Raw genomic sequence first — 18859 nt, forward strand, 5'->3', positions numbered from 1 at the left:
TGTTCATCAGAATCTTCTCTCTCTAAAGTTAACAATGCTTAATTGCCAAATCTAATGGCCTTTCCCTTTTCCTCCTTGAGCTCTCTTCAGCCTTTGATGTTGTTGATCACCTTCTCTTTCTGGGTACTGTTTCCTCTCTACACTTTCATAATACTGTTCTCCTGGTTCTTTTCTTTTCTGTCTGATTATTTCTTCTCAGTTTCCTTTGCTAGGTCTTCATCTATATTATTCCCCTCTAACCTTGGGTGTCCCCCAAGACTGTGTCTTGGGATTTCTTCTCTTTTCCTTCTGTATTGACTTATTTGCTTATACTTATTAGCTCCTATTGCTTCAGTTATAATCTCTATGCAGATGATTCTCAAATCTTCGTAATCAATCCTAGTTTCTCTCCAAAACAATAATCCCGCCTTTTGTACAGATAAAATTAGATGTCCCATAGGCAACTCAAACTCAACATGTCCAAACCAGAAGTGAGTCTATCTTCTCTATTACTAATTTTTTTAGGGTTTTTTTGGTAAAGCAAATGGGGTTAAGTGGTTTGCCCAAGGCCACACAACTAGGTAATTACTAAGTGTCTGAGGCTGGATTTGAACTCAGGTGCTCCTGACTCCAGGGCTGGTGCTCTAGCCACTGCGCTATCTAGCCACTCCATCTCTATTACTATTGATTACACCACCATTCTCCCAGTGATTCAGGCTCATAACCTTGCTGTCATTTTCTACTCTTGAATATCATTCAACTGATCTATCATCTAGTCTTTTGTAATAGCCCTTGGCTACCTTTCTTTCTCTCTTCTCACACAGCAACCCCTCTTACTCAGGGCCTCATCACCTCTCTCTGAACTATCACAGTTGTATTCTTCCTGCTCCATGTGTTTCACTCCTCTAGGCTATACTACATTCACCTGCTAAGGTGATTTTTTCTAAAGTGTAGACCTAGTCATGATATCTAATATTTTCTAAAATGTAGGCCCTGAGAGCTCCAGTGGGTCTCTGTTACTTCCAAAATCAGATCTTTAGAGGCTTGGTATTTGAAGCTTTTCATTTTCTCTAGAGAGACTTTACCTAGCTCTCTGTTCTTCTTACACTTTCCTACCTTCTACATAACCTGTGATGGAGCTGCATTCCTTGTCCACATCACTGCATTTCTTGTCTCTGTGATTTTATATAGTTGAAATGCTCTCTATCCCAATGTCTGTTTCTTTTTTCCTCTGGCTTCCTTCAAGCCTCAATTTAAATCCTATCTCCTGCAGGAAGTATTTCTAGCAATGTCTTCTCCCAACCCCCAGCTGAAGTCCTAATGCCATCTCTTCTCAGATTATATATCTACTCCATAAATCTTGTATGTAGCTAACTATTTATGTAAATTTGTGAATTTCATTTCTCTTCCCACCCCCCACCCCCAAAATATAAACCCTTTGAGAATGGGGACTATATCTGGGTTTTTTTTAGGGTTTTTTTGGCAAGGCAATGGGGTTAAGTGGCTTGCCCAAGGCCACACAGCTAAGTAATTATTAAGTGTCTGAGGTCGGATTTGAACTCAGGTCCTCCTGACTCCAGGGCCGGTTCTCTATCCACTGTGCCACCTAGCCACCCCTTATATCTCTCTTTGAATCCTCAGGCCCCACTTCTCAGCATATAGTAAACATTTAACAAATATTTGTTTACCTACTATACATTGATAGGCAGTACATTCCTACCTAAACATGTATCAATGAAGATCATAAAAGATCATAAAAAATTTTTAAAAGCTTTTGAATGAATAAAGTCATTACTAAGTTAATTTAGATAGACTTTAAAGAGAAATGGAAAAAAATAAAAAATATTTGCATCAAGTTCTACCAGTAGAAGTCTGATATCTAGAATATATAAGGAACTGACATAAATATATAACACCCAGAGTCATTCCCCCATAGAGAAGTGGTCAAGGATATGAATGGTTTTCAAAAGGAAAATTGCAACTGTAAATGTCCACATGACCATGTCTTCCAAGTTACTAATAATAAGAGAAATGCAAATTAAAACACATGCTGGCATTTCACTTTACAATTCTCAAATTGGCAAAGATGACAAGATATGAGAATGGCCAATGTTAGAAAGACTATGGAAATTGTTGCACTGTTGATGGATATCTCTTTGGAATTATGCAAGACAGGTGACTCAATCATTGACACTCTTTGAGCAGAACCATTACTGGACATATATTAAAACAAAATAATAGAGATAAATATCCAACAAATAACTACATGTCCATAGCATCACTCCTTGTGTAGCAAAGAACTAGAAATGATGGAGACAAGCTGAAAAGGTAATGGAATATTAATTTAAAGGCATATTAAGTAAGAAATAGCAAGTAGAAATTCTGAGAAGCATGGTAAGACTTGAATGAACTGATATGGAATAAAATAAAAAAGGAGAGAGAAAAGAAATTTTGACATTGGAGTATATGACTGACCCCTGGAACCAAAAAAAGAAAGAAATAACAGATCATAAGTCTAACAGAGAAGCGTTATATCTAGACATCTACTAGAGTTCTTTCACTGCCAAAATAACAACAGATAATAACTTTTGGACTTGCTATAATGATAATTTCATATAGGTAGAGGAGTCAACATGGGGGGAAATTTTATTCTGGAATTGATTCTCACTAATAGGAAGAAACTGATGCCTGGGGATGAAAATTATGGGAGCTTTCAGGAGTAAGTGACTACTCCCTCCTAGAATTTGTGGTAGAGAAGGAAAGGAAATCTGGGCATAGTCTGGCATGTGCCTTAGAATTTGAGAAAGCAGATTTCTGAGGGTTCAGAAAAAAAGTAGGATCCCAAGGATTTAAATTCTATAGGGGAAGACAAGCCAAGAGGAATGATAAACTTTTAATTAAAAATTCTGAAGACACATCTGGAAACAGTTCCGAGGAACAGGAAAAAATAGAAATTGACTTAAGATACCGATGTAGGTATCTTAAGGATGAGGAACTAGGAAATATACATAGGATGAACATCCAGAAAAGCAGAAAGATATAGTGGAAAGAGTGCTAGATTTGGTAGCAGAGTACTTGAGTTCTGGTTTTCCCCCCTTCCTATCTCTAGGACCTTGGGTAAGTCGCTTCCCCTCCTCTGCGTCTTAGTTTCCTCATCTGGATTAGATGGGCTCCACATGGTCCCTTCCACCTCTCCAGATCTATTATTCCATGTGATCATTCTGTATGATGATTCTTTGATGCTCTATGAATAGTGTTTGGAGCACTAAAGCTCAGATTGAATAACGGTTGGCATAGGAGAAGTTAAGGACAACAAAAGGGCATCTTTTTTCTTAACTTGTAATAGGAGAAAGAAGAACAAAAAGGGGGTAGGACTGCAGTTTAGTGTAGATGGAAGGATGATAACTGACAACAAAGAGAAGGACAAGCTGATTAATCCTTATTTTGCTTCTGTTTTCTCTGTCAAAAAGAATGAATGACTTTTGGATGGGAAAACATAAAAGGACTAATGAGGAGTTGATGTCAAAACTAAGTAAGGCAATATAGCTCCTAGCTATCCTTGATCCCTTCCCACCTTGTGGCCCAGATGAACCCCATCTTGGGTAGAAGTGGCAGAGCCACTACTGGTAATCTTTGAGAGGCTGAAAAAAAGGAGAGGTGCCATAGGACTGAAGAAAGGCAAATGTTCTGATTTTCAAAAAAAGAGAGAGAGAACGAAACTATGGATTATAAGCCAGAGTTTTACTTAGATTTCTGAAAAAAATTCTAGAATGAATCATTAAACTGATGATTAGCAAGCATGTAAAAGGGGAAGTGGACAATATGGCTTCATCAAGAGCAAGGTATACTATATGACCTTTATTTCCTTCTGTGACAGAGATGCTAAATGAATAGTTCAGGGGAATCCTGGGAAGTCTGCCCAGGTTATAGCAAAACCTTTAATAAAAGATTCCAAGTTATCTTGTAGAAAAGATATATATAGACAGACAGGTAGTAATACAGTTAGATAGATTTGGAATTGACTGAATGGCGAAACTGAAAGAGTAATTATTAATTACACTTGGCAGAAAGTCTCCAGTGTAGTGCCCCAGGGACCTATCCCTGCTTCTGTGCTGTGTAGCATTTTAATTAGTGACTTCATTAAAGTCATAGATGGGTTGCTTACTGTATTTACAAATGACACAAAACCTGGAGGGATAGCTAACACTGAATAACAAAATGGAGATCCAGAAGAAATCTTGACAAGCTATATAGCATTGAGCTGAATCACAGACAGCAGTTTTTAACCTGGGATCTATGGACTTTTTGTTTTGTTTTTCAATTTCTAACTACATTTCAATGTATTTGATTTTCTTCGTAAGCCTATTTATTGGATGCCTTCAAAAACATTGTTCTGGGGGGCAGCTCTGTGGCACAGTGGATAAAGCACCATCACTGGAGTCAGGAGTACCTGGGTTCAAATCCGGTCTCAGACACTTAATAATTACCTGGCTGTGTGGCCTTGGGCAAGCCACTTAACCCTATTTGCCTTGCAAAAACCTAAAAAAAAAGCATTGTTCTGAGAAGAGGTGCACAGGTAGATTTCACCAGATTGCCAAAAGGGTCTATATTGTTATTGTGGAATGGTTTAGTTTTCTTCAACTCTTTGTGACCTCATGGACCCATTGGGGGTTTTCTTGGCAAAGAACTGGAATGGTTTGTCCTTTTGTTCTCCAGTGGATTGAGACAAACAGAACTTAAGGTAATTTATCCAGGGTCACACAGTTAATGAATATCTGAGGTCAGATTTGAACGTTGGTCCTGACTCCAGTCCTAACCAGCCCTCTATTTATTGAGTCACCTAGTTACTTCTTTAGGGGAGTGTCCATGACATTTCCCCCTCCTCCAAATAGGAATGAATGTAAAATATTACAATTAGGTTCAAAAAATCAATTTCACAAGTACATCTTTCCACCTAGAATGGAAAAGAGCAAATGAAAAATGGCTAAGATATTTCCCAAAGATCATATAGAGTCAGAGTCGAAGAAGACTCCAAGGCCATGTTCCTTACTTTAAGGTCTCTCACTAGATTCCATGAGCAAAAGAATCACCAAGTTCCCACATGAAGTAAGTAAAAAAAAAGGCTCTTTCCAACTATGTGGCTAACCAACCAGAACCAGTTACAGAATTTCCACATTTGCTCCACAGTCTTTCCCATGGTACTTCCCTTACAGGTTATCATGGTTCTCAGGGAAGCAAGCTTCTCCAGGTTCTCATGTGGGAAAGTTGCATCAACCAAGCAAACTGATGGAGTCTACAGAGAAAAAAGAGAAGATATCTTTAAACAGTCTTGGAGTCATACACAGTGTTTGGGGAGATGTTGTGAATGATAATGATAATCTAGCAAAAGACTCTGATAGGTAGGAGGAGAACCCAGAAAGAGCAATGATATAAAAAGTTGAAAGTATTGAGTGTCTGGAAGGAGAACGTGATCAACAAAGCCAAATGCTACAGAGAGGTCAAGAAGTATGAGAACTGAGAAAAGGCTATCGGGTTTGGCAATTAAGAGATCATTAGTAACTTTGGGGACAGCATTTTCAGTTGAGTGATGAGGTTAGAATTCAGAATGCAAAAGCTTGAGAAGTGAGTAAGAGTAAAGCAAGTGGAGGTAACAATTATAGACAACTTTTTCTAAAAGGATGTATGTGAAAGCAGAAATATAGAACAATAGCCATAGGGGAATGGAAGGCTAGTGAGTATTTTTTAAGGTTGCGGAGACTCGAATATGTTTGTTAGGCAGCAGGGAAGGAAGAAATAGACAAAGATTGAATGTTAGAGAAGTGGGGGGGGCAATTGTGGGGACAACCTACTAGAGAAGAAAAGAGTCATGATATCAAGAGTACATGTTGAGAGGTTGGTCTTGATAAGCAACATGGCTCCAGACTGCAATAAAGGAGAATGAAATTGAAGACGATGCCCAGAGTTTTTGAATTAAAGGAAGGGGAGGAGAAGGGAGTTTAATGGTTCATAGTCTTCATTTTCTTAGTGAAGTGTTCCCTCAGCTGAGAATATCATGGCAAGAATATTGTGAGAGACTCAAGGAGAGAAGAGAAGGTTTGGAAAAGCCTCTGTGGCAAGAGGAGTCAACGGATCTAAGAGATTTAGATAATATAGATTGCCACTTCATTTGAAGGAACTAGAAGGATCCAGAGGGACTTGGTGGGGGACATGATAACTTCAGTTCTTCATGTGTTTGAAAAGCTGTTACATGAAAGAAGGATCAGTCTTTTTGTCTTGGTCCCATGGGGCAGAACTAGGATCAGTAACCAAAAGTTGCCAAGAGGCAAATTTCAACTTGATGTTAGGAAAAATGTCCTGACAGTAAAAATTGCCTCTTGTGAGGTAGTGACTTGTCTTTCATTGGAGGGCTTCAAACAAAGGTTAGTCATTCCATATGTTGGGCGTATCTTGGAGGATAGTCTTTATCTGTCATGTATTAGACTACATGACCCTGAAATTCCCTCTAACATCCTTTAGTTCTGTGCATTCTTCTTTCTGTTTAGTAAAGTCCCAGTATCTTTTTCAAACACTCAGGTCCAGTGTGATTGTGGCATTTGCATGGTTGAAAGGAAATGGATATACCAAAACTAAGAAAAAAGAGCCAGAACTGCTTTTAACATTTGACTTTGTTACTAAATTAACAATTATGAATTGGAAGTCTTCTTTATAGACTTGTTAGGATCAAATAAGATAATATTTGTAAAACTCTTTACATATACTAACTTACTTCACAAGGTATTCCAAAAATCATAGTGCTAAAATTTTTGGAACATTCAGTATAAATGTAAGTGATTATGTAATCTGAGTAATATTTGGCACTGATCCATACTGCTGAGGTTTCAACTTCCTCAAAGAATGCTTCCACTGTTTCTTGTTTTCCAGAAAACTTGCTTTATTTGATGAATGGAATTCCTTGGCTGTTTATGTTTCAATGGATAACACAGTGGTCATCGAAGATATCAGTAAGTCACAAACCTGTTCACCACCTGTTTACATATTAGGTAATGTTTTCCTTCCATGCCATTCAGAAAGTTACCACCTTGGAATTTTTGTAGCTTGCCCTGTAATACAGAATTCAGTTTAGCCAAGATCTGTGGTTAACCACCCTGACTCTTCCTCTCCATTGTTTTCGATTATCTTGTTTTTTGAAAGTTAAAAATAAAACCCTGCACTAAGAGCTTTAAGTACTTCTTGCATAACATCTTCAGAAAGTAAAGTCAATGACTCCTTCACCAGGTGTTTACTAATCAGCTGCTCTGTGCCAATCACTGTATTCAGTGTAGTCAGAGTCCATAAAAAATGATGCCTAGCTAATCCCTTGGTTAACTCATGATTTAGTTTGGGAGCCTAGACTAATGTATAAAGACAGTAGAGAATCAGTCTAATGCTCAGTTGGTATTAGAGGAGTTAGAAAAGGAGAAGTTTTGTCAGAGTTTGCACTTTGGGAAGACCATAGGGAATAGAAGCTAGCTTGAGGCCGAGGGCAGTTTAGATGGGCAGAGGGGAATGAATTTCAAGAGTGAGGGACCACCTGAGCCAAATAAAAAGTACAGAGTCAGAGATGAGCCTGACATATATAGGGAAGAGATCTGCCAGGCAGGTTCATTATTACATTTAGTTTTTCTTTTTGAGTCCGTGTCATTTAGAATTAGTATGAACATCTACATAAATTTATTTCACCTAATCTCTAATTTGTATTTCTAGAAAAAATGTGCCACATGTGCCCTCCCAACCTGACCCATGACAGTTCCTCCAGTTCCTGGGGTGACTTTGACTGCAATACAAATTGTGCTGGACACACTTCTGGCTGGAAGCCTCTTCTGCTTATTGTGCCCCTTCGCTTGGGCATAAACCAAATTAATCCTGTCTATGCTGATGCATTTAAAGTAAGCTGCTCTCTTAACCAAGCCCTTTGGTGCTCAGTCAACTTCCAGGTTTTGTAAAAACCAGCTGAGAATCTCATGTTCTCTTTCCCTCTAGGAGTGTTTTAAGATGCCACAGTCTTTAGGTGCATTAGGAGGAAAGCCAAATAGCGCCTATTATTTCATAGGATTTTTAGGTAAGTAAAGTGTAATCATAAGTCACTTGAGGGTGAAAGAAATGCATGAGAAAGTTTCTTTTTGAAATCCTTAGCAGGGTGGCTAGGTGGTGTAGTGGATAAAGCACAAGCCCTGGAGTCAGGAGTACCTGGGTTCAAATCCAGTCTCAGACACTTAATAATCACCTAGCTGTGTGGCCTTGGGCAAGCCACTTAACCCCATTTGCCTTGCAAAAACTTAAAAAAAAAAAGAAATCCTTAGCAAATCTAGCTCTAGGTCCCCATTGTGACCCAACCAGGGATCATGGAACAAACTTTTGACCCTCTTTCTGTATTCAGCTTAATACCAAACCAAAAGAGAAGAATACTTTGAAAGGTCCTTTTTGCCTCTTGCTACAGCTCCTTTTCTCACAAGATGGTATCTGTTGGATGCCATGACTGAGTGGAAAGAAACCATATTTGGAGTCAGGAGACCTAGGATTCAGTTCTCACTCATCTACTGAATCTTTGCATGTCTGAAAAAATCCCTTCTCTCCCAACCTCCCCTCTTGCTTTATGTCTAGATTTCTGCATCTGTGAAGTGAGGGGATCAGATTAGATGATTTCTAAAGCCTCTTCCAGACCTAATCTTCTTTGAGACTTCTCACTAAAAAAAAAAAAAAAAAAAAAAAAAAAAAAAAAAAAAAAAAAACCAGAAATTGATTATTTATTCCTTGTTTACTCTTCCTTCAGAGTTTTCTCACTTCCCATGGGGCCCCCAACCCAGTTTACTCCATATGTCCTTATTTTACGGACTTACTCAAAAGTATACATGATGACAGGAATGAAATGATAGAAGATAATACGGTACTGAGGTTGGAGTCAGAGACCTCAGTTCAAGGTTTATTTCTGAGACTTACTACCTGTGTGACTTTTTTTTTTTGTTTTGTTTTGTTTTCTTTTAGGTTTTTTTTGCAAGGCAAACGGGGTTAAGTGGCTTGCCCAAGGCCACACAGCTAGGCGATTATTAAGTGTCTGAGACCAGATTTGAACCCAGGGCCAGTGCTCTATCCACTGTGCCACCTAGCCGCCCCCTGTGTGACCTTTGACAAGTTACTTAGCATCTTTGTGCCATACTTTCCAAAACGAATGGATTGCATTACATGATTTCTCAGGTCCCTTTCTGATTTCTTTTTTTTTTTTATTATTTTTTTTAGTTTAGTTTAGTTGGCTTTTTTTTGGAAAGGCAGTGGTGTTAAGTGATTTGCCCAAGGCCACACAGCTAGGTAATTATTAAGTGTCTGAGCCCAGATTTGAACTCAGGTCCTCCTGACTCCAGGGCTGGTGCTCTATCCACTGCACCACCTAGACACCCCTCAAGTCCCTTTCTGCTTCAGATCTAGGAGTCTATTGTATCTTTAGGCAAGTCCCTTCCCCTTGCTTGGCCTCAGTTTCCTTTCCCATAAAGACTCAATCATCTTGAGTCAAGCTCCCATGATCCTTGCTCAGTCATGTATATTCTCAATTCCTCTCTCTCCTGCTCTTCTAGCCTTTTTCTCCCTCCCTCTTCTTGGGTTGACACTGCTATCATCTAGCAAAAGGAAGAAGAAATAAAAGCACTTCATGGTTTTATATGTTGTACAATGAGGTGAAAACCCCTCTTTTTTATTGCTAAAATTTGTTTATTTCAAATGATACCTTTGGTGTTGCCATGTTTCAAGGGAAAAAACTACTCCATTATCTTCTATGATTTGTATCTGGGAAATAGCCTGGAATCAATGAGTTTAAGGGATTCTCTAGATTTATTTTAGGATCCTAGGTCTGACTGATGTTTGACCTTCATTCTCAGAGAAAACCATGACATTCAAGGAAGTGATGCTGTGACAAGCACATGAATTGGATTTGAACGAGGCTGCCCTAAGTCACCAGCCTCACTTTCTCCTCCAGTAGCCAGATATGAATCGGGACAATCAGGAAATGGCACTGGGTTCGAGGATTAAGTGACTTGTCCAAGGTCACACATCTAGTAAGAGTCAAGTGTATGAGGCTGGATTTGAACTCCTTTCCTCCTGACTCCACTTTGCCACCTAGATCTAGATCTAGAGAATATCTCCAAGATCATCTAGTCTGACTACCTCATTTTATAGAGGAAGAAACTGAGGCCTATGGAAATTGAATGATTTCTCTAGGTGCTCATGGGTGGAAATTTCAAAAACAGGCTTTAAACTTAAATGATCAAATTCTAGGACTATGTTTCTTAACACTTCCTGTATCAATCTTCATGTCAATATTGTTGTTGTCATTACTATTTTTCTGGACATTTGACTACACCAGGTCTGATATTTCCTCGTCACTGACATGAAAATGTGAATGGTGGTAGGGAAGTGTCAGAGGTATTGGTGTTGATGTAATAATGACTATTGTATGACAATATAATGATGATGTTAAGGATGAGACAAGCGTTAATGGTGCTGATATAGCAGTGATAGCTGATATGAGAGAGATGGTAACGTTGATGTGACAGTAAAGGTAGTGTTGGTGCGGTTGTGTTTTGGTGAACATATAAGAGTTATGACAGTGCTAATATCACAATGATTTTGCTGTGACAGTGAAGATGATGCTGATGGGATAGTGATGATAGTAAGGAAGAGATCATATTGTAGATACTAAAAGTAATGATGGTGCGGTTGTTCATGTTGATGGTAGCGACAGTGATGGTGGTACTTGTGTGACTTAGACTGGTTCTGAGTTGATGAGGATGATGGATTTCTAACAGTGATTGTGGTACTACTGGTAACATTGTAGCAGTGATGATGCTAGGGATGGAACAGTGATAGTTTTGATGATTTGACTTTGTGATGGTGCTGAGAATGTGATAGTGATGCTGATTGATTAGTCCATTAGAAGGGTATAGAAATAATCCAAGTGAGAGATGATGAGGGCCTGAACCAAGAGGGGATGGAAGTAAAACATGTTGTGGAGGTAAAATTGAGACTTGAGAACTGGAATCAATGTGAAATAGCAGATAAGAATGCTTGCTTTGTCATCAATTGGAATCCTGCCTCAGATATTGTTAGCAGTGTGATTCTGAACCTTTCTAGTCCTCAGTTTCCTCATCAGTACATAAGAAAGTTGGACAGCCTTTGAAATATCTTCCATATCTGATTCTGTGATCTCTTCTAAGGATATGTATGATGAGGGGGACTGAGGAGTTAAGGAAAATAGTAGTTGTAGCAACAGCGGTAGTAGTAGTAGTAGTAGTAGTAGTAGTAGTAGTAGTAGTAGTAGTAGTAGTTGTTGTAATAGTAACAACAGCAACTAACATTTATATGGTGCTTTAAGGTTTTCAAAGAACTTTATAAATATTATCTCATTTGTTTTTCACCACAAACCTGGAATATAGATGCTATTATTATCTCCATGTTACAATTGAGGAAACTAAGGCAGACAAAGGTTAAGTAACTTGCCCAGGGTCACACAGCTAGTAAGTGTCTGAGGCCAAATTTGACTTGAGGTCTCCCTGATTATAAGTCCAGGTTCTAGCTACTGTACCATCTGCTTACCTCAATCAGGATAACTTGGATATTGTAATTTTGTGTGTCTGTAAGGATATTTTTGCCTTCAATATAAATAGAGAAATTTGGAAAAGCAGTTGCTTTTGAGAAAGGGATGATAAATTCTACTTTAGACATTTTGAGACTGAGATACTGCAGGACATTCCACTGAAAATGTTCAATAGGTGACATGAGAGAGACCGGGGTTAAATAGGTGTGTGTGTCTGTGTGTGTGTCTGTGTGTGTGTGTGTGTGTGTGTGTGTGTCTGGGAGTTATCTTTGCAGAGATGGCAAGTGAATTCATGAGAGGTAATGGAGCTCATCAGGAGGGAACATAGAGAAGGTGGGATACACTGACAGGAGGTGGAACATGAATGACAATAGACAGATAGGCAGGAGGAAAATAAAAAGATTGATGTCATAAAAACCTAAAGAGGAGAGAGTCTCCAGGAGAAAAAGATGGGCAACAGTATCAAATGTTTCAGAGAAATCAAGAAGGATGAAGATTCAGAAAAAAATCATTTGATTTGATAATTAAGAGATCGCTGGCAAGATTGGAGAAAACGATGTCAGTTGAATAATGAGGTCAGACGCCAAATTGCAGAGGAATCCAAAGATAGTGAGAGGAGAGGAGGTGGAGGCCCCTTGAATAGGCAGATTTCTCAGGTAGTTTAACTGGAAAAGGGGCAGAAAGATATAGGACAGCTAGTGGGCATGGTAGGGTAAGGAGAGGGTCATTTAAGTGTGGAAGAGACCTGGTTATGATTATAGGTAGCAAGGAAGGAGCCAATAGATAAAGGGAGACTGAAAATTGAGGGCAACTGGGTTGTGGGGAATCATTGTAGAGATGACCAGCAGATTAGGAGTAACAGTTGTTATTATGATTATGATTATTATTAATGTTTTTTCTATGACAACATATGTTGTTTACTGCCAGGATGTCCCCCAGTCCCTTATGGGGATACTTTATAAGTATTCTACTTATAAGAAAACATAAATACCAAAGACATGCTAGAGCTGGAGGGGGAGGGCTTGAGGTGCTCAGCACAATAGGTGCCATTGCAGGCTAGATAGTAGTAGTTGGACAATAGAGTTTGGGGTGCCCACCCAACTGAGTGGAAATATCTGTCTGATATGGACATTCTTGCAGCACAGCCCTCTGGCATGGACTGTGGGTTTGGGGAACCTACTTAGACTCCATACCTTTGTTTATAGTAGAGATTCAATGAAAACCCTGGAAAAATTCCATGATTCTGGGCCTAACCCCTTTCTAGAGACGTAAAGATCTGCACATTGGTGAGACCTAGTCTACTATATGGAGCCATAGGATTGTTCTTCACTTATTGAGTGGGTCACTTGAAGCAAAGTGGGTTGCTAATGGTAACTGGGCAATGTCAGTACTTTCTGGCATGTTGAATCATTTATTCTATATAATAAAACCCAATCATCTCCATGACATCTCATCCAAAGAAGAACCTGCAATACCATTGTTACTGGAGAATCTTTCTCTAATGACAAGCCAGAGTGAATGGCATTAAGAGAAAAGCCATTTATTAGTTCAGGATTGTTCAAAAGTTATATTCCATTCCTCCAGAAGTAGATGTTGCCCAATTGCTGAAAGGTAATAAAGTTCCTTGATGAGAGAGTGGGATCACTAGACCTTCTGAGCATTCCATGATATGAATGTGTTTTTATTCCAGGTTCTTAGCTTAACCTGTTATATTCTTTTTTTTAAGAAAGATTTTATTTATTTTGAGTTTTACAATTTTCCCCTATTCTTGCTTCCCTCCCCCCACCCCCCCACAGAAGGTAGTCTTTTAACCTGTTATATTCTAATTTTAGATTGAGGATATTGAAACCTAAGAGAAATATTTTGATCAATTGATCAGATTGAGGTGAGGAGGACATGTTTTCTGAATGCTCTCCTTGCTGGATCTCACTCACTCTTGCATCCTATGCTCCTGGGAAGGACTGGGAAAAGGAGAGTTTCTTCCTCCCCACATAGGCACCAGTGGTGCTTGGTCAGGTATAGCCTATCTCTTATCTTGACAGGAGATGAGCTCATCTATCTGGATCCTCACACCACTCAGACTTTTGTTGACTCTGAAGAAGATGGAACAGTGGATGACCAGAGTTTCCATTGCCAGCAAGCCCTCCATAGAATGAAGATCCTCAACCTGGATCCTTCAGTGGCATTGGTAAGTATGTCTTCCAGACATCTGGCATACAAGTCGTTAGTAAATATTGGTTGGTTGTTTGATTGACTAGATGATCTCTGTAACTCCAACTCTGTTATCTACTGTGAGGGATAAGTAGTAATCAGCTCTGAATTTTGCAATTAGTATTTTTGTTTTTGTTTTTCCTTTCCCCAAGGGGTTCTTTTGCAAAGAAGAAGAAGATTTTGATAATTGGTGTGGGCTCGTTCAGAAGGTAAATTTATCTTTTTTTACTTCATAGAATTAAAACATTTTTAAAAATTCTTTTTACACAGCTTTCTACAGAAGAATACTTTGTAAATTGGCAGGAGAAAGGAACTGCCCCAAGGGGAGTAGGATTTGGGGGAAATCCAAAGCATGGCAGCATGGTATAGTGGGAAGAACATGGCAGTAGGATAAGGAGACTTAACCTTAAGTAAGGTTAAGAGTTTGAGTCTCAGCTCTGCTACTTACCAGCTATAGACCTTGAGTAAATCTCTTCTCTGTAAATGACGGGGTTGGACATGAGTTCAACTAAGGAGTCTTGCCCACTATGTTTCAGTATTAGTATAATGAATAGGGCCCTGAACTTGGATTCTGGAAGATCTGGGCTCAAATATTGCCTCTATTACCAGCTCTGGAATTCTGGGGAAAATCACTTCACTTCCTTTGGCCTCAGTTTCCCCCTCCATAAAATGAGGAGTTTGGGGGCGGCTAGTGGCACAGTGGATAAAGCAGTCAGGAGTACCTGGGTTCAAATCCTGTCTCAGACATTTAATAATTACCTAGCTGTGTGGCCTTGGGCAAGCCACTTAACCCCATTTGCCTTGCAAAAAAAAGCATAAAAAAAAAATGAGGAGTGTGGACTTAATGACTTCCAAGGTCCCTTCTAGTTCTTAAAACTACTGATCCTCTGATCTCTCTAAGGCCTCTTCCAGTGCTAACATTCTGTGTTTTCAAGTCAAATGTTGTTTGGAAAGTGTTTAGGATTAGGTATTCAATGGCCCTATGGACTTAAAACTATAGAAATACCTTTCATAATTTGTACTTAGTACTTCTGCTATACTCTCTTCCAAATACTTCAACAGCTGAAAAGAACATTCTCAAGAATTTCTCTCTTTATGTGTTATAGGTTCTTTTTCATTGAACAGGTTTGCCCTTCTTTTAGCTATGGTGATTTTTCCCAAGAGCAGGAGCATTGCAATCCTGATGCAGCAGGGGATGAACACTACTAGACCATTTTATTTCTGTGGCAGTTGCTTTTCCCCCTCATATAAAGATTATGTGGAGCTTATAAAACAACGGAATGAGTCCTGGGTTAATAAATAGTAGAACTTGGGTAGAAAAGAAATTCCTAAGAACTTGAGCCCTTTGGATAGTAACCTCAAGAGAGAGCAGCTTCTGATCACTTTTACCAATGTCATCCATTGTGTTATTTTTCAGTATTTTTCTTAGGGGGCAGGATTATGATGGAGAGAGAACTGGCCTCAAAACCAGGAAGATCTGCCCTCTATTAAGTGTTGCGTTTGATAAATACTCTCTGTCTGACCCTAGGCAAGTCATTTAAACTCACAGTGCTCTAGGTAATTCATAAGAGTATAAGTGACAGAGAAGGTGCCAACCTGCATTGGTGGAGGAAATTTCCTCACCTTGGCATTCCTTGTGCCAGTGAAATCACAGTTCTATTCCCCACACCATCCTTAGTGCCATCTTGGGAGAAAAATTATTTTTCTAGCTTTCAGTATTTGGTTTTGAAAACTTTCCTTTATTCATCAGTGTGATTTAATTATGTCTGGTAGAGTTGCCATTTTTTTCAAAGGTTGGAGGGGGAGAACACACTTTCAGTTTCATTAGTTAAGTCAATAGGAAAATGGAATTTGAGAAACAGTAATTTCATTTGCAGTCCACACTAAAAGGACAAATGTGTTCCCCAAAGGAAGGTGCATTCCTACAGTTAATTTGCTGCCCAGTATTGAATTTAAAGTTGGAGCATGAGCACTGTGTTAGTTTTCTTCAAAATGCTCCCTGAGTTTCCTTCCCTCAAGGTTTATCTAGAATGGATTAAAATAAGGCATTCCATCTGTGGTGCACATCCCATAAGCACATTGACTGATATATGGAGCCTATTTGCAATTCCTTGATATCTCTTGGGCTATTTGTTAAGGGTCATAGTCTACTGCCAGGATTGTAGTTTATAATAGATAAATATCATGATTCTCTTGTATTAAGAAACACCTTTATTTTTGCATAGGAGATATTAAAGCCACAGAGTTTACAGATGTTTGAGCTGGTTCAGAAGCATCCAGCCCACTGGCCCCCTTTCATACCTCCAACCAAACCGGAAGTGACAACTACAGGTGCAGGTATGATATTGGCAGGAGAGTGGGTAGGTTCCATTATACAAAGAGAGGCAACTATGGCTCAGCATTTTTTTTGTAGAGAAAGGAAATTCCTCTTTATCTAAAATGTTTGGAATGAAATATGTTGATTAATTGAATTGCTAGGTTAACTGAGAGTTACCATATGTAACACAGGGCATGTCACTTCAAAGAATAAGATAAAAATAAAATATATGATCTAGAAAAATCTAATGAAATTAACTAAATTTTTCCTTAATGATTCAATAAGCCCTTCAGTATCATATAAGACCTCAGCAGTATCCTTGTGCAAGGCTGATCTTCATTGAATGGGCTTTACAAACAAGTGAAGTATTCAGATTCTAGATAAGGAGAAATTGCAAGTATTTTGCAGTGTTGGTGTCAATTTGCTCAGTTGTCTTCTGAATACCTCATGCAGGATGATAATAACAATTATTTAGTAGCTTAGTGAAGCCCCCCAATAAATTATTATTTCCAAGTAAGTGACATCTATTGTCAGAATTTCTTGGGTGGCTAGGTGGTGTAGTGGATAAAGCACCGGCCTTGGAGTCAGGAGTACCTGGGTTCAAATCCAGTCTCAGACACTTAATAATTACCTAGCTGTGTGGCCTTGGGCAAGCCACTTAACCCCGTTTGCCTTGCAAAAAAAAAAAAACCTAAAAAAAAAAAGAATTTCTTATGCTTTTCTTATGGAAAAGGAGAAATGTGGGTTAGGGAGTGGAGTATCCACAGAAATCAGTCTTTGTGTCTGTACTGTTGAACATGTTTACTACTTCTATTTAACTTAGATGAAAGCACTAAATAAGACAATATATATGTAAACTGCTTTGCAAACCTTAAAATTGTTATATAAATGTTAGATATTGCTATTATTATTATTATCATCATTATCATCATCATCATCATCATCATCATCATCATCATCATCATCATCATCATTGGCAGTGTACTTATCTTATTTGCTAATGACACAGAGCTGGAATAGGTGATAGCTACTGCCTTAGATGGCAGTATCAGAATCCCAAAATATTTTGGTAGACTTTGAGAGCAGGGACTGGCTTAATTTTCAATTTATATCCTCAGTGCTTAGCATAATTCTTGGCCCATAATAAGCGCTTAATTGTTTTAAAAAATTCATTCCTTTTCATTATATAAGGTTCCATTTTTGGATCAATCAATGAAGTAAAAGTTGCAAAGGAATAACTTTAGTCTCAGAGTTAAGAAAGACTTTTTAACAAATAGAACTCTATCTGAAAGAGGGATGGGCTGTTTCAAAAGGTAGTGGGTTTCCTCTTACTGGAGACCTGCTGGTAAAGACTCGATAACCACTTGTTGAGTATATTTGTAGAGAGGGATTTCAATCAGCACCAGATTGAACCAGATGGCCTCACATGTCCCTTACAACTCAGATTCCATGATCCAATTTTCCTTTTGTTTCATGTTCTGGTAGAAATCATTGAATCCACCAATAACCTGTTTGAACTGGAAGAAGACTTTGAGATTTTGAGTATGTGAAGTAGTGCCATCCAGCCTGTATCCACCACCTGGCACCACATTGCAGAGAACTTTTCTAGCCAGAGTGCCTGAATCACCAACAGCACAGAACACAATATCAATCCAAACTGAACCAGTTGCTATTTTCCCATGAGCTCTATTTATCCCTGAGAGAGTGAGAGTGAGAGAGGGAGAGAGAGAGAGAGAGAGAGAGAGAGAGAGAGAGAGAGAGAGTGTGAGAGTGTGTGTGTGTGTGTGTGTGTGTGTGTGAGAGAGAGAGAGAGAGAGAGAGAGAGAGAGAGAGAGAGAGAGTGAGTGAGTGAGAGAACACCCTATTGTCAGGTGGTAATTAAGCAGGACCACTACCGGTGTTTCTCTTATGGTTTGGATGTCCAGAGGACAACTCTGGTCTTGTTTCAAGAACCAGTTAGTGGGAGATGGTTACTCTCTCCTTGTAACATATCTCTCTTCACATAGAGATAATTCTAATTTCGCCTTTGTGGCAGCATCTTGGGAAGCAGTTGTTTCTTTATGAAATTAAGTGGATCAGGGAAAACAAAATGTCTTGTTAGATTATTTTAATAGGCATTTTGAATAGTTTTGTATAAAAACATTTCTATCAAGGAAATTATAGCAAATGGACACTTCTTACAATTTCCTTCCTGTTTGGGAGAAGCTTGCTTGCTGTTGTGCCACTATCACTATTCCCCTTCCCCATTCCCACCTCACTATCATGGTTGCATATGATACATTTCACCCTGACCTCAAGCTGAATCAGGACTTTTGCCTTGCTGATTTTTGGTTCAAGAAATAAAGAGTCAAAAAGTGGTTTGTGTTTTTAATTGTGCCTCATTTCTTTTTTCATTTCACATATTGCTACTGGAGGGCCTACATAATTATGTGACATCCATGAATCACCTTTCTTTTGGAGCCATTTAAGAGTAGTGTACTCATTTAAAGAGTATTTCTTTTCAAACCAACATCCATTGAATGCTTCTCTGACCACTTATTCATTATGTACATATGAGTGTGTGGGGGGGGGGGGTGTGGGTGTGTGTGTGTAGAGACATATAGGTCTTGCGTCCCTTAAACTATTTTTCTCACTATTTCCATAGTCAGAGGTCCTTTTTTAAGCATCTGATTTAGTCTACAATAGATTCTTTCTTCTCTCTTCTGCCAACCTTCAGCAACTACTTAGCTCCT

The 18859-nt window shown here is 38.8% G+C and overlaps 1 protein-coding gene across 3 annotated transcripts in view; it reads left to right on the forward strand.

Moving 5' to 3' along the window:
• The window catches only part of ATG4A (autophagy related 4A cysteine peptidase), a 63055-nt gene extending 44453 nt beyond the window's left edge, over positions 1–18602 (forward strand). For 2 of the 3 annotated variants that reach the window (XM_074207250.1, XM_074207249.1), the window contains 7 exons: positions 6901–6980; positions 7723–7904; positions 7999–8077; positions 13642–13787; positions 13963–14019; positions 16036–16147; positions 17613–18599. In XM_074207250.1, coding sequence (XP_074063351.1) covers positions 6901–6980; positions 7723–7904; positions 7999–8077; positions 13642–13787; positions 13963–14019; positions 16036–16147; positions 17613–17677 — 721 coding nt within the window. In that variant the 3' untranslated portion in view covers positions 17678–18599. Of the gene's footprint in view, positions 1–6900; positions 6981–7722; positions 7905–7998; positions 8078–13641; positions 13788–13962; positions 14020–16035; positions 16148–17612 lie in introns of all 3 variants that reach the window. The other variant, XM_074207248.1, reaches the window with a different exon arrangement.
• Positions 18603–18859: the final 257 nt, after the last annotated feature.

The sequence above is a fragment of the Macrotis lagotis genome, chromosome X, assembly GCF_037893015.1.
Source record: "Macrotis lagotis isolate mMagLag1 chromosome X, bilby.v1.9.chrom.fasta, whole genome shotgun sequence".
Classification (NCBI taxonomy): Eukaryota; Metazoa; Chordata; class Mammalia; order Peramelemorphia; family Peramelidae; genus Macrotis; species Macrotis lagotis.